This window comes from Microcaecilia unicolor, chromosome 1, assembly GCF_901765095.1.
Source record: "Microcaecilia unicolor chromosome 1, aMicUni1.1, whole genome shotgun sequence".
NCBI classification, from domain to species: domain Eukaryota; kingdom Metazoa; phylum Chordata; class Amphibia; order Gymnophiona; family Siphonopidae; genus Microcaecilia; species Microcaecilia unicolor.
Genome location: NC_044031.1, coordinates 544716916 through 544732243, shown reverse-complemented (window position 1 = coordinate 544732243; position 15328 = coordinate 544716916). Strand labels below are relative to the sequence as shown.

Genomic DNA, 15328 nt, shown 5'->3' with positions numbered 1-15328 from the left:
CCCTGATTCGATGTTTCTCTAGCCGGGGTTGAGGTAGTCGGAGGTCCTCCTACCACAAACTCGGAGGACTCGGCCTCATACTGTTGTGGTCCCGCCGGTACCAGCGCATTTCCGGGTTGCGGAGGAGCGGTGTGAGATGGGGGCTTAGCGTAGCTCTCTCAATGCTGCGGTCTGCTCCGGAGAGGTGCAAGCCCGTCAAAGCGGGGGTCTGCTCATCAACAATCCTGATTCCGAAGTTCTCCAGCGTTCCTTGGCGAGTGCCCGGCGTAGAAACTGGGCCCTTGGAGGTAGGAACCTGTGTTTTCGCCTTTCTTTTCCCCATCAAAATTGGGGACAGAAATGCTCTCGCTGGTTCACTGATGGTACTCAGGAGCTCAGGATTGAGCAACCGTTACAGGCGCTATCTTGATTCCCTCCTTCCATCAACTGTTTTTATTTTCTTTTTAACTTCAGACTCAAATATTACAGGTCTTTGGATGCAAGGATTTGAAATTCCTCCAGGATTAACTCACTAGAGAGAAAATATACTCATAGTGACCTCTCCCCCTCAGTAATTTTTTTCAAGGAGGTAAAGGGGGCTCTAATAGTAGAACATGGAGAATTAACATGACCCACCATGATGCAGCTCGCTCATTCCCCAGATATTTCCACACCACCCAGATGCAATTCTCTCCTCCTCCAGTCTTCCTCCATCCCCACCCTGCAGTCTTCCTACTTTCTTCTTGTCCACTCTCCTGTTTCTTCCCTATTTTCTCTCCTCCCTCAGATCTGCTGCTGGCTTACCACTCTCCTCCCCATGGCCCTCATCTCATCTCCCAGGACCTAACTGGGGCTAAAGATGGTGCTGCCTCCAACCCCCCCCCCCCTAATGGAGCTATGATCAGGGTAAAAAATGCTCCCTCCTCTTCCTCCTAGTCTTCATAAGAATTGCCATTCTGGGTCAGACCAATGTTCCATCTAGCCCAGTATCCTGTCTCTAAAACAGTGCACAATACAGGTCACAAGTACCTGGCAGAATTTCCCAAAGCAGCAAGATTTCATACCACCGACTCCAGGGATAAACAGTGGCTTTCTCCAGGTCTACCTTGAACTAATTTATCTTAACCTTTTTTTTAAACCCAGCTACACTAACTGCTTTTGTCACATTTGTGGCAACAATTTCCAGAAATTAACTATGCATTCAGTGAAAAAAATATTTTCTCTATTTGTTTTTAAAGTAGTACTATGTAACTACATACAACAAAGGGTAGGAATGGCCATAAAAACCACAGATGTAGCAAGATAAAAAAAACAGAGCCTTTATTCCAAATGGTGATAAAGAGGTACATGTGACAATCCTGGACCCAACACAAGCTGTGTTTCAGAAGTTAGGCCTTTCTCAGGGGCCTTTTATGACTACAACAAATAGCATATGGACAAAGGGGAGCCGGTTGATATTGTGTATCTGGATTTTCAAAAGGCGTTTAACAAGGTACCTCATGAAAGGCTACAGAGGAAATTGGAGGGTCATGGGATAGGAGGAAACATCCTATTGTGGATTAAAAACTGGTTGAAGGATAGGAAACAAGAGTGGAGTTAAATGGGCAGTATTCACAATGGAGAAGGGTAGTTAGTGGGGTTCCTCAGGGGTCCGTGCTAGGACCGCTGCTTTTTAATATATTTATAAATGATTTAGAGATGGGAGTAACAAGCGAGGTAATTAAATTTGCTGATGACACAAAGTTATTCAAAGTCTTTAACTCGCGACAGGATTATGAAAAATTACAGAAGGACCTTACGAGACTGGGCGGCTAAATGGCAGATGACGTTTAATGTGAGCAAGTGCAAGGTGATGCATGTGGGAAAAAAGAACCCGAATTATAGCTACTTCATGCAAGGTTCCACGTTAGGAGTTATGGACCAAGAAAGGGATCTGGGTGTCGTCGTCGTCGATAATACAGAAACCTTCTGCTCAGTGTGCTGCTGCAGCTAAGAAAGCGAATAGAATGTTGGGTATTATTAGGAAAGGTATGGAAAACAGGTGTGAGGATGTTATAATGCCGTTGTATCGCTCCATGGTGCGACCGCACCTTGAGTATTGTGTTCAATTCTGGTCGTCGCATCTCAAGAAAAATATAGTAGAATTGGAAAAGGTGCAGCGAAGGGTGACTAAAATGATAGTGGGGATGGGAAGACTTCCCTATGAAGAAAGGCTAAGGAGGCTAGGGCTTTTCAGCTTGGAGAACAGACGGCTGAGGGGAGACATGATAGAGGTATATAAAATAATGAGTGGAGTGGAACAGGTGGATGTGAAGCGTCTGTTCACGCTTTCCAAAAATACTAGGACTAGGGGGCATGCGATGAAACTACAGTGTAGTAAATTTAAAACAAATCGGAGAAAAATTTTCTTCACCCAACGAGTAATTAAACTCTGGAATTCGTTGCCGGAGAACGTGGTGAAGGCGGTTAGCTTAGCAGAGCTTAAAAAGGGGTTAGATGGTTTCCTAAAGGACAAGTGGAGTGGAGGAGTGGCCTAGTGGTTAGAGTGGTGGACTTTGGTCCTGGGGAACTGGGTTCGATTCCCACTGCAGGCAGAGGCAGCTCCTTGTGACTCTGGGCAAGTCACTTAACCCTCCATTGTCCCAGGTACAAATAAGTACCTAAGCTGCATTAAGCCTGCCATGAGTGGGAAAGCGCGGGGTACAAATAAAAAAAACAAAGTCCATAAACCACTACTAAATGGACTTGGGAAAAATTCACAATTCCAGGAAAAACATGTATAGAATGTTTGTACGTTTGGGAAGCTCGCCAGGTGCCCTTGGCCTGGATTGGCCGCTGTGGTGGACAGGATGCTTGGCTCGATGGACCCAGTGTGGCATTACTTATGTACTTATGTCCGATACTAAGGACAACCAGCTCCTCAGGACTACAGTCTCCCTTTTTACTCCCTTCTCTCAGATCATGGCTGTAGGGCACCTGAGTGGGGCCATTCCCGAGCTGACTCATAAGACCAGATATTGCCTTGCCAGGTCCTGGGGCCAGGCTGTCTACTAAAGAGGGCATCCTTGGCCTGGGAAGCCAGAACACTTCAGCATAGCTGGGGAGTCAGGTAAGTTTGGGCAAACAAAGCTGTGCTGGTTGTTGTCTCTGTGTCACCCTCTCTTCTTCAAGCAGGGACAGTGTGTGTGTGTGTGTGGGGGGGGGGGGGGGGGGGGGGGGGCTCATTGATAGCACTCTCACATGTAGTACAGGTTCTCAGGTAGGTAGGGGAAGGTGTAAGAAGGCACACTAGAGTACATGCTGAAAGGTTGGTTATCAGGGTCTATGTCCCAACAATTCAACAAGAACAAGGAGTACTGGTTAGTGGGCAAGTCTGGGGTCACTCAGCACACCGGATGGAGGGCCCCTGTATTAGTGCCTTATTTCCCCGTCTCCCTCTAGGTCCATCACTAACCAGTGTCTGTTCCTGCTTTCTACGCCTTTTGTGTTTCTCTCACTGTGACCTCCACACCACTTCCACAGTCCTTCCATTTGTACCCACCTAGCTGTGTAGCTGTCCGGCACCCTGGCCTCCGAGGTACACAGGGCACCATATCCCTTGGCTCCTGCAATGTTGGATGTAGAAGCATACATCTTTGGGTTACCTGACAATGCCATTCCTAATCAGTTGTGGTCTAGACATACACATGGAGGGGTATATGTTCAGGAAAGTCACACCAGATTGCCAGGTTAGCTAGTGCAACAGATACATTTCCTCTACTTTCCCCATGCAGACAAGGACACTGAATCCAGTGGAGAACTGGGAACCAGCAGCCAGCAGGCACATCAAGAGGAGGAGGGCAAATCGGTGGCTGCTGAGGGATCACAGGAGGGCACTGTGGGAGTGAAAGAACACGCCAAGGACATCAGCAAGGAGCCGCCTACAGAGGATAAACAGCAAGAGCAATTAGAGCTGGAACCCCCCCCCCCCCCCCACCTTGGCATGTGCAGGTGGCCCAATAGAAGCAGAGGAAAGCAATTAGTGGCTGAACCCCCCCCCCCCCCCCCTGCATGTGCAGATGGCCCAATAGAAGCAGAGGAAGCTGATGAGGAGGCACAGCCAGCCTGTAAGGGGGTGCAGGTGCTGCAGCTGGCCAACAAACTGCTGGCACAGAATTTGCAGCTGATGGATTACTGGCAGCAGAAGCTACAGCTGCTGCTTGAGGGGCTCCAATCCAAGTACAACAGGAATGCGGACAGCTGCTGCAGAGCATGCAGCAGGAGAGCCGGGAGGCAGACCAGAATATATGGCAGCAGACTGTGGGGATCTGGCATGATCTTCAGGATTACACGGTGGCCTTGGTGAGCACACTGCCCACACAGCAAGCACCTGAGCCTCCAACTGGAAGCAGTGAGGCCATCAGCCCTGCAGCAACACCCTCCACACCAGCCGCAAGTTGCATCAGTGGCCACATCACCCAGCCAAGCTTCACAACACCCATCTCAGATGCAGAGTTGCAACTGCCATCCAAGTGTCCAAGAAGGGAACCCAAACACCCCAGGCCAGTAGGACAACTGTGAGACCAGGTCCCTCAGGGGCAGCAGACACTCCGTTCCTAGGTGCTGGGCCCAGCAGCAGATCAGCCACCTGATTAGATTTCTAGGGTGCAGCAGAAGCAGCACGATGGACTGATGACTGTGAGAATAGTGGGAGCCACACAGGTGAGGACTCTTGATACACTTCCTGCTCTTGCAAGGCCCAGGCCATTATTAGGAGCTCAAGGACAGGATGGGAGAGGTGGCTCCCAGAGTGGATGGGGGAGAGAGGAGGATAATGTAGGGCTGTCAGCCACCTAATTGCCATCTGTGGTGGTGTGAGATGGGGGGAGGGGTGTGGTGGGTGTGTCTGTGCAGGGAGAGGGAATGTTATAGAGGTGCTGTGCACAAATAAATAGTGTACTTACCTTTACTGAAAATTGGTGAGAGTCTTTGTCTGGCACGGACCACCAACTGGTATGCTCCCTGTTCAGCTCTGTGGGGGGTGGGGTGGGGGAGGGGGGCTCCTTATCCTTTGGGTCTGGCGGCTGCTGCTGTGGTTGCTGTCATTCCTTTAGCAGTGGCTGTCTTCTTTGGAGAGCCAGGCTGTGCAGCAGGCCATGAAAAGTTTGGCAACCTTTTCATGGCTGTAGAGGAGCTACCCTCTCGAATGGTCCAAAGGTCCGTTCCATGATGGTGTGGGTGCTCTTATGCCTCTTGTTATACTCTTCCTCCGCCTCATTTTGGGGTTGGATTATGAGAGTCATGACCCAGGTTCGCTGGGGATAGCTTTTGTCACCTGTGGGAAGCAGAATCATAGACCGGTGTGTATTGGCTGGTATGGTGACCTTGTTGAGGTGGGGTAATGGCTGTGGGTTCTGGGGGCATCTAGAGGGAGGGAGTGTGTTGAAAGTTAGAAGGTGGGAGGGAGTGTGGGGTTTGGGAATCCCTGTACTGGTTAACTAGGAGACAACCACTAGTGATCTCCCCTTGGTCAAACCTGCGGTAGATTCCTGAATGCTGGAGTATGCAGGCATTGTGGGTGGAGTCTGGGTTATGGGCACACACATTCACAACCTCCCCCCAGGGAATCACACACAACTTGCATTGTTCATGGAGTGAAATGATTTCTATTCCTGTAGGTCTCCTTGCATGCCTGGGGGGGGGGGGGGGGGGGCTGAGTGCAATGTGTGTGCAGTCAATAACTTCTATGACCAAGAGAAAGCAGTCTATGGTGTACATATAAGTACATAAGTATTGCCATATTGGGACAGGCCAAAGGTCCATCAAGCCCAGCATCCTGTTTCGAACAGTGGCCAATCCAGGTCACAAGTACCTGGCAGAACTGAGCCATGTTGTTCTGGAAGAACAGTGAGATAGTGGGGAAGGTAATATACTGTGAGATGTGGGTGAGGAAGGCATCAAGAAATTGGGCAAGACAGTTAGAGATAGCGGGCTGGGTTAGGCCTACATCGACTGCTAGCACTGACTGAAAACTGCTGGTGGCCAGAAAGGAAATGGAGGCTGTGACCTTCAGGTGGACTGGCACAGGATTATTCCTGCGTGTCCTGGGCTGGAAGAGGGGCTGTAGCTGGTCAAAGCAGAACCTAGTAAGGCATTCCTGATCAGTGAGGTCTGGGAAGTCGGTGTGGGTCTAAGTCTCTCCGATAGGCCTCCTCTCAAAACGCTCATCCACTTTCAGCAAGGCATGAACCACCAAAGCATTCAATGCATCTATGACTGTCATGCAGGTGTCTCACCACCACAGGCGCAACCCGCTGACCCCAGAAACACCACAACTTCACCTACCGCACCTTGTGAGATCCAGCACCAACACTTGCACCAGCACACAGTGATGAAACACACACCAGCTGCCCAAAACACTCACTTTCCCACCACCACCAAACAATCCAGATACACAGCTGCAGCACTAAGCACTCACTCTCCCAGAAACAGCCCTCACACAAACAGCAGCAGCACAGAGTACAGTGACAACCTGGGACTGGATAAAACAGAGGAACAATGAGAGACAGAAGACAAGCAGGTAGGGATATAGAATTGAAGGTGTGGGGGTATGAAGACACTGAGGGTTTAGTGGGGCTAGCAGGTGTAGGAAAGGACTTGAGAAGGTGAGAGACAGAGGAGGCAAGTCAGAAAATGTAAGGGTCAAAAGGTTCAGACTGGGGCAAACACAAAAAAAGTAACAAAGCACTCAGCAACTCTCCACTATTTCTCATAAACAACCTCTTCCACCTCTCCACTCTCCAACTCAGCAAAATCACAAATGAATCTAAAGACAGGTTTAGCCTTACCCTAGATGCTTTCAAAGCAGGTTAATTCCGGGCATTTTTCTTTCTGCCCCCAGAAAGTCATTTTGCTATCCGTTATTGTCAATAAACTTTCACCATGTAACATCGCTCATGTCACGCCCACAAATTGCCCCCTCTGGGAACATCTTCTTTTCGGCGGCTAATGGACTTGGGCAGTTCTATTTTTGGGGGGTTGGTTTGATTATCCGCTTTAGATGTTTTTCTGTGAGAAATACGTTTATCTGCCTGTTATGCCATTTTTTTTATGCTTTTCTGTTTTAAAAATAAGCTCTTAAATATTCAGAGAATATGAATTTAAGAACACCAAAAGCAAGAACTATTGCAGGTGAACCAACCACTATCACTCAAAAGAAGGCAGACAAGATGAAAGGCTTCAACTGGGGCTGCTCCTGTCTTCCAGGCAAAGAAAATTCACTTGCTGCGGACAAGTGAATTTTCCAAACAGAGATCTGTTTGTATTTCACATTCTCCTTAGAATTCCATGAAACACAACCCATAAGTCACTTAACTTAATATTCTCTCTCTCTCTTCTGATACTCACTATTAGAGAATGACACGGGGAAAGGGATCCGCGGTTAACCACGGGGATGGGGACAGAGCCCATGAGGACGGAGATAACGTTTGTCTCTGTGTCACTTTCTACTTTGAAGCCTGTTAATGAACTGGACTGTTATTTAGGTTTGAATGATGCAGGCGACAATATTTTTATTTTTTGGAAAAACAAGCAACCGTGCTGGCCACAGCTAGCAAACTTTGCATGGGGGATCATGTACATTCTGCTACCAGAACACCTTCTAAGGAGGGACTGTGGAAGACAGGGGAGCTAGACTGAATCCTGAGATTGCTGATGACTTCTTATTCATCCACAGATCATAACAGTGCCTTCATAGGACATATTTCTTCCCTCTAGGGCATACAGAACAGGTTGTATTTTGTACCCCTGGGCATTTTAATAGGGTGAATTAGGATTCCTTGGGATAGTAGAAGTCAGCAATAGTTGGGGTTGGAAGGGTAGAGGGTGGTGGTGGTGGGAGTGTTTATTATAGTTGCTCATTGTTATTATTGTTTTCTATTTGTAATTTATATACACAAGTTGCACAGCATATTGTTCCTTTTTATTACTTTAATAAAAAGATTTAAATATAAAGTCTTAAGTGTTTGAGGCTTCTGCAGATAAGAACAGAGCCCACATGAATGGGGACAGGGCAGGGATGGAGACAGGGCCTGCAGGGATGAAGACAGAACCCACTGGGATGGGGCGAGGACAAATTTTATCCCCGTGTCATTCTCTACTCACTATGTTAATAAACACAGGTCACCTTGGTGGACTGTCTTTTTTATATCCCATTTACAGCAATCAGTTTATGAAGGACTGTTGAAGATCTGACTCATTCTAATGAAAACATTTTAAAAATTTAGCCAAATAAGCTGAAAGATGCTGGCAGTCACATACCATGATATCTGATTCTCGTTTGGCATACCGAAGGTTAGGGTCCAACCAGTACATCACTGCTTTCACTTGCTCAAGGTTCAGGAAGAGCAGGAAGACCAGAAACAGGAAGTATAGGACACTGAGACCTGCAGAAAACACAACACTAATGAGGAAACCAGAAGTGCCTAGAAAAAGTCTTATTTTAGTGGCCAAAAAAGATGAAATAAGAGAGACATGACTGGATAGCACTAACTAAGCCCACCACTAAATTGCAAGCATACCAAGCTTGAGGATCTGGGGTAGTCATGGTTACCTCACATAAACAGCAGCTCAATACATGAGACAACTCAATGTCAGCAGACGAATAAGTTTCTTAAAATAGTGACTGTGTCATCTCAGTAGTGCCAGCAAGTGTTTGGGCTGCACGTGATGTGTATAGCCCAGAAAGTCAGAATACCCTTAACCTTCATGGGACTTTATATAGATTCTCCACTCAAATATTCTCAAAAGCAAATTTGTGGGCCCTGGGTAGATATTCATCCTGCCAGCTTGTTAAACCAATAAAGTTCATCATACAAAATCTCAGTAGAATGTGCAAGTAGCTAACTGACTTCATTCAAACACTTGAGAGAAAGGCACATTGTGCCAACTTCTTTCAAATACATACAAGTGAGGGTGAGACAAAAAAAACAAATATCAAAAGAGGCAGCTAAACCAGAACTACAAAATTTCAGAAGAATGTGCAAGTAGCTAACTGACTTCATTCAAACACTTGAGAGAAAGGCACATGGTGCTAATTTCTTTCATACATACAAGTGAGGGCGAGACAAAAAAAAAAACATATCTAAAGAGGCAGCTAAACCAGAACTACACAAACTATTCTAAAAGTTAAAATATAGGTGATCGAAGACAAACTTTACATGTTGTGTTTCAAAACTTAAAGTTTCACAAATTAGGAAATGGATTTACATAGTGGCTTGTTTGAGAATTCATGGAAGCAAAACTGATCTCAGGAAGGATGATTTTCAAAAATGGGCTTTTTGAAAACTGCCAACCCTGTGCGCTTACTGCTTTACAATGTATGGACTTTACTTACGCTGATGGAACTAGGGTTAGACAGGGGACTGAAAAGCCACTAAGACAAAATGAGGAAAAAGGTTAAAAAGAACTTAAAAGGATCGGCTGCAAAGGGAAAATTAGGTTCTTACCTTGGTAATTTTCTTTCCTTTAGTCATAGCAGATGAAGCCATTACGTATGGGTTGTGTCCATCAACCAGCAGGGGGAGATAGAGAGCACTCAACTTTTCACAGTGCCTCATGGCCAGCCAGCTGCACTGCCTCTTCAGTATTTGAAGCTTCCAAAGCAGTATGGCAAACCGCAATGGGATTAACATGAACTTTCCTCACAGCGAACGATGGCCCCTTAACAAGGGCATGAACTCAAAAGGAGTGAATGACCACACCCTCCTGAAGGGAATAAACTCGTCCTCCTTATTGTATAACTGGAGGGGATACACGCAACCTCCTGGAGGGAATAAACTCATCCTCCAAAACATAAACTGGAGGGAATGGACTCATCCTCCTATAAGTGAACATGAATCCTGAAGACTGTTTTCCAACTTTCTCCCAAGGAAGGAACTTCAGGAAACAAGAACAGAACCTGAAACAGATTCACAGCATACAGACAATCATACAGGGAGGGCTCATGGCTTCATCTGCTATGACTAAAGGAAAGAAAATTACCAAGGAAAGAACCTAATTTTCCCTTCCTTGTCATCAAGCAGATGAAGCCATTACGTATGGGATGTAACAAAGCAATCCCTATATAGGGTGGAAACAGGTCACACCACGCGCTAGCACTTGTGCTCCAAAACTCACATCCCTCCTAGCAGCCACATCCAGCCTGCAATGTCGGGCAAAAGAGAGCTTAGAAGCCCATGTTGCTGCATTGCATATCTCTTGATGAGAGAGTGCTCCAGTTTCAGGCCAAGAGGAAGAAATCGCTCTGGTAGAATGCGCCTTAAAGGCTACAGGCGGAGACCAGCAGGCAAGCAGATAAGCTGAAAAGATAGTTTCTTTGAGCCAGCGGGCAATAGTGGCTTTAGACGCTGAAGACCCTCTGCGAGGACCTGATAGCAAAACAGATGATCATAGATCCTGAAAGAGATAGTAACTCGCAGATACTGCAGCAGAGTCCTGCGCACATCCAACAGGTACAACTGCTCAAAAGATTCTGGAAACTCCTTATCAAAGGAGGGCAAGAAAATAGGCTGGTTTAGGTGAAACGCTGAAACTACCTTAGGCATGAAGGAAGGCACGGTTCGAATCGTGACCCCGGACTCTGAGAATTGCAGAAATGGGTCTCTACAGGACAGCGCCTGGAGCTCTGACACCCGTCTCGCCGAAGTAATGGCCACAAGAAAAACGGCCTTTAGTGTCAAATCTTTCTCCGATGCTCGCTGAAGCGGCTCAAAAGGAGAAGCCTGCAGGGCCTTCAAAACTAGCCCCAGGTTCCAAGCTGGACAGGGTGCTCGCACGGAAGGCCGGAGCCGAAGCACCCCACTAAGAAACCATGTCACATCTGGATGAGCAGCTAAAGACACGCCTTCAACCTTACCAAGAAGGGAGGCCAACGCTGCCACTTGCACCCGCAGGGAATTATAGGCCAAGCCTATTTGTACACCATCCTGCAAAAAGTCCAGAATTGGCGAGACAGGAGCCCGCATGGGTGTGATCGCTTTTGAAGCACACCAAGACTCAAACTGGCGCCAAATCCTGGCATAAGCCACGGAAGTGGAACACTTGCAGGCCTGCAGGAGTGGAAATGACTGTGTTTGAATAGCCTTTGTCCCTCAATTGCGCCCTCTCAATCGCCATGCTATAAGACCAAAGCGGCAGGCGTCCTCCATGGCTACCGGGCCCTGTGACAACAGGTTCGGTACCAGAGTTAAAGGAAGGGGAGCCTCCACTAGCATCTGTCGGAGGTCCGCATACCAAGGCCTCCTGGGCCAATCTGGGGCGATGAGGACCACTTCTCCTGGGTGCAGCCGAATCCGCAGGAGCACGCGCCCTATCAAGGGCCACGGAGGGAACACATATAGTAGGCCCAGAAGCCAGGGCTGAGTCAAGGCATCCAACCCTGCCGAACAAGGATCTCTCCGTCTGCTGAAGAAACAAGGGACTTTGGCATGTGAACTTGTCGCCATAAGATCCATCATGGGCTTGCCCCATTTGGCACATATCTGCAGGAATACTTAGTCTGCTAGTTCCCATTCTGCTGGATCGATCTGATGCCTGCTTAGATAATCGGCTTGCACGTTGCTCTGACCTGCAATGTGAGCTGCCGACAGAAACTGAAGATGCAGCTCGGCCCAGTGGCAAATTTGTTTGGCCTGTGCGGCCAGTGCTCTGCACTGAGTGCCGCCTTGTCGATTTATGTAGGCCACTGCTGTCGTGTTGTCCGACATCACTCTGATAGCCAATCCTTCCAGGGTCACTTGAAAGGCCAGAAGCGCCTGAAACACCGCTTTCAACTCCAGGCGGTTGATGGACCACTCTGACTCCTCGGGTGTCCATAGACCCTGGGCATGCTTCCCCTTGCAATGTGCGCCCCAGCCCTTCAGGCTGGCATCTGTCACTACTAGACACCAATCGGGGAGCACCAGCGGTATTCCTCACCACAGCATGCTGTCTGAGAGCCACCACTCCATGCTGAGTCGGGCCGCAGGGAGCCAAGAAAGTCTGCATTGATAATCCTGAGAAACTGGAGACCATCTTTGAAGTAGGGAATACTGTAGAGGTCTCAGGTGCGCTCTCGCCCAGGGTACCACTTCCAATGTGGCTGTCATCGATCCCAGCAGCTGGACAATGTCCCAAGCTCACGGGCGGGGCATCCTCAGGAGCAGACGGACCTGATTCTGAAGCTTGCACCGCCTTAGCTCAGGTAGGTACACATAGCCCGAGTCTGTGTCGAACCTGGCCGCCAAATATTCTAGAGATTGCGAGGGGGTCAGGTGACTTTTGGCCATATTGACGACCCAGCCTAGAGATTGAAGTACTGAGACCACTCTGGCTGTAGCTTGATAGCTCTCTGTTACAGAGTCTGCTCTGATGAGCCAGTTGTCTAGGTACGGGAGAATCCTGATACCTTCTCGCCTGAGCAAAGCAGCTACTACCACCATTACCTTCAAAAAGGTTCGTGGAGCTGTGGCGAGGCCAAAAGGCAAGGCACGGAACTGGAAATGTGTTCCCAAAACCGCAAACCTCAGAAACTTCTGGTGCGGGGGCCAAATTGGTATGTGCAAGTAAGCTTCTTTCAGGTCTAGAGACGTGAGAAACTCTCCTGGCTGTACCGCAGCAATGACGGAGCACAGGGTTTCCATGTGGAAAAGCCGCACTCTCAGGGACTTGTTCAATTCTTTTAAGTCCAGAATAGGGCGAAAAGACCCACCTTTTCGCTGCACCACAAAGTAGATGGAGTATCGGCCGTAGCCGTGTTCGGCGGGAGGTACCGGGGACACGGCCCCTAACTGAATCAGACCTTGCAAAGTCTCCTCTACCGCCGCCCATTTGGCGGCAGAACCACATCGGGACTCCACAAACACGTCTCTTACTGGGGCGTTGAATTCTATTCTGAAGCCAGCTCTGATCAGGTCCAGAACCCACTGATCTGAGGAAATGTTGGCCCACTCCTCAGCAAAGAGGGAAAGACGTCCTCCGATGGCAGGAAGCGAGGAGGGGGCCGGCGCACCATCATTGAGAGGGTCGCCCCTGAACTCCAGGCCTAGAACCGGTGGCTGCGGAACGCTTGTCCGAGCGAAAGGAGTTCCTCTGCTGAAAAACGGGCACGAGAAGTGAACCCAGCAGAACGCCCCGGGCGGTACCTTCTAGCTTCACGGAAGCGAGGTCTATAAGAGGAGTGGACCGCCTGGCCCTTGGAGGAAGGCCTCGGCCTATCTTCGGGCAAGCGCTGGGGTTTAGGATCTCCCAAGCCTTTAACAATTTTTTTTCCAACTCCTCACCAAATAGGAGAAGGCCTTGAAGGCCTTGAAAGGGCAACTTCACCAACCTTTGCTTAGAGGCTATGTCCGCTGCCCAATGTCGTAGCCAAATAAGACAGCAAGCCGCCACTGCTACTTCCATTTGTTTAGCCGAAGCTCTGACAATATCATAAAGGGCATCAGCCAAAAAGGACAAGGCCGACTCCAGCCGCGGAGCCACATCCAAGAAGGGCTCCGCTCCATCTCTGGGCTGTTCCACTGCCTGTTGCAACCACGCCAGGCAGGCTCCAGCAGCATAACAACTGCATGCAGACGCCCGAACAGTAAGACCTGCAATTTCAAAGGACCGTTTAAGTGCTGCTTCCAGCCTACGGTCTTGTATATCCTTCAGGGCAAATCCTCCTTCCACAGGGAGGGTAGTTCTCTTTGTCACCGCAGTGACTAGGGCATCTGCTTTAGGCATTGCAAAGCGAGCCAAATGCTCCTCACGCAGAGGGTATAATTGCCCCATAGCCCTGGAAAATTTCAAAGGTCCCTCGGGGTCAGCCCACTGAGCGGAAATAAGCTCTTGGATGGAGTCATGCAAAGGAAAGGCTCGAGCAGGCTTTTTGGTACTAGCCATCCTAGGATTCACAGAGGAGGCCGTGCCACTGTCAGGCTCTTCAACAGAAAGGACCTGTAGGGCATCTGAAATAAGCGCTGGCAGCTCATCACGGTGGAAAATCCTCACCGCGGAGGGATCATCCAGATCCTGTGGTAATTCTGCACCTGACTCTGGTTCCTCAGACCACGAAGGTCTGCCAGAACTCTCCGAATCCTCACAGCCCGACCACAGGGGGGGGGGGGGGAGGAAGGAGGTGCACCACAATCTGAAGGGGAATTAGTCCTTCTACGCTTTTCTTTATGCCAATTATCAGGGAAAATAGCCTCAGCGGGCAGTCCCAGGCCAGAATCCACCGGGGTGGGGGGGGGGGGGACAATAGAAGGGGCCTCAGACGACCCTTGAGGGAGAGCTCTTTTCAGCATGTATGCTTTATGCAATAATAACATAAAATAAGGGGAGAAAAACTCGCCCTGGGCACCCAGATCCAGTCCGGGGCTAGCCGCTCCCTGAATAGCCTCAATTCGAGGTGTCCCCCCCCCCCCCCCCGGGCTCAGGGCTCTCCGTCTCTACGGAGGCCGCGCCATGCGGAGAATTCAAAATGGCGTCCGCTGCCAGCTCTGAGCGGGAAGAATCATCGCTCACCATGCTCGGGCCGGCTCTTACACCTGTACAGCACGATTTACAGAGCCCCGCTGCTGATTTGCGCTTGCCACACCGGGAACAGCGCTTTACATTCTCTGCAGCCATCGCCGAAAATGGCGGGAAAATTCAAAATGGCGGTTTCGCGCCAAAAACGCCCCGATCGCAGGCCCACCCCGGAGGAGTTAGAAAACACTCTTACCTCACTGGACCGAGTATCACAGCTCCGGTCCCATAGAAGAATCAAAGGAAAACCTCTGTTCCTTTTTTTTTTTTTTTACGCTGTGAGGAAAGCAGTGGTAATAAGAACTCCGGAGGCGAAAGGCAGGGAAAGGCGAACCAATGTGCCTGCATCCACTGAGTGGGAAAGGACAGGGAAAAGCAAGCTAATATGTCCACATCCACGGGGGCATGGGTAAGGCAGGGAAAGGGCTAACCTATGTGCCTTCAAAGTGAAGCTGCTATAGCCTCTAACACCCCGGCTAACAACTGGCAAGCCAGGAGCCACCCCCAGGCAGATTTTTGATGGAGCTCGAAAAAGCTACAGCCACCCTGCTTAGGGAGATACAGAATACTGAAGAGGCAGTGGAGCTGGCTGGCCATGAGGCACTGTGAAAAGTTGAGTGCTCTCTATCTCCCCCTGCTGGTTGATGGGCACAACCCATGGGTAATGGCTTCATCTGCTTGATGACAAGGAAGGTTAGGATATTAAATCAGGTATGGAAGTTGTTTAAAAATACCATCTTGGAAGGCAGTCCAGATGCATTCCAGTTATTTACAAAAGGTGGAAAGAAGAGAAAATGAGAGCCAGCATGGTTAAAAGGTGAAG

The 15328-nt window shown here is 49.1% G+C and overlaps 1 protein-coding gene across 1 annotated transcript in view; it reads right to left on the bottom strand.

Annotated features, from left to right (window-relative positions):
- Nucleotides 1-15328, bottom strand: part of PTDSS1 (phosphatidylserine synthase 1) — a 125087-nt gene that overhangs the window by 84218 nt on the left and 25541 nt on the right. The window contains exon 4 of the mRNA XM_030216950.1: nucleotides 8278-8402. Coding sequence (XP_030072810.1) covers nucleotides 8278-8402 — 125 coding nt within the window. The remainder of the gene's footprint in view (nucleotides 1-8277; nucleotides 8403-15328) is intronic.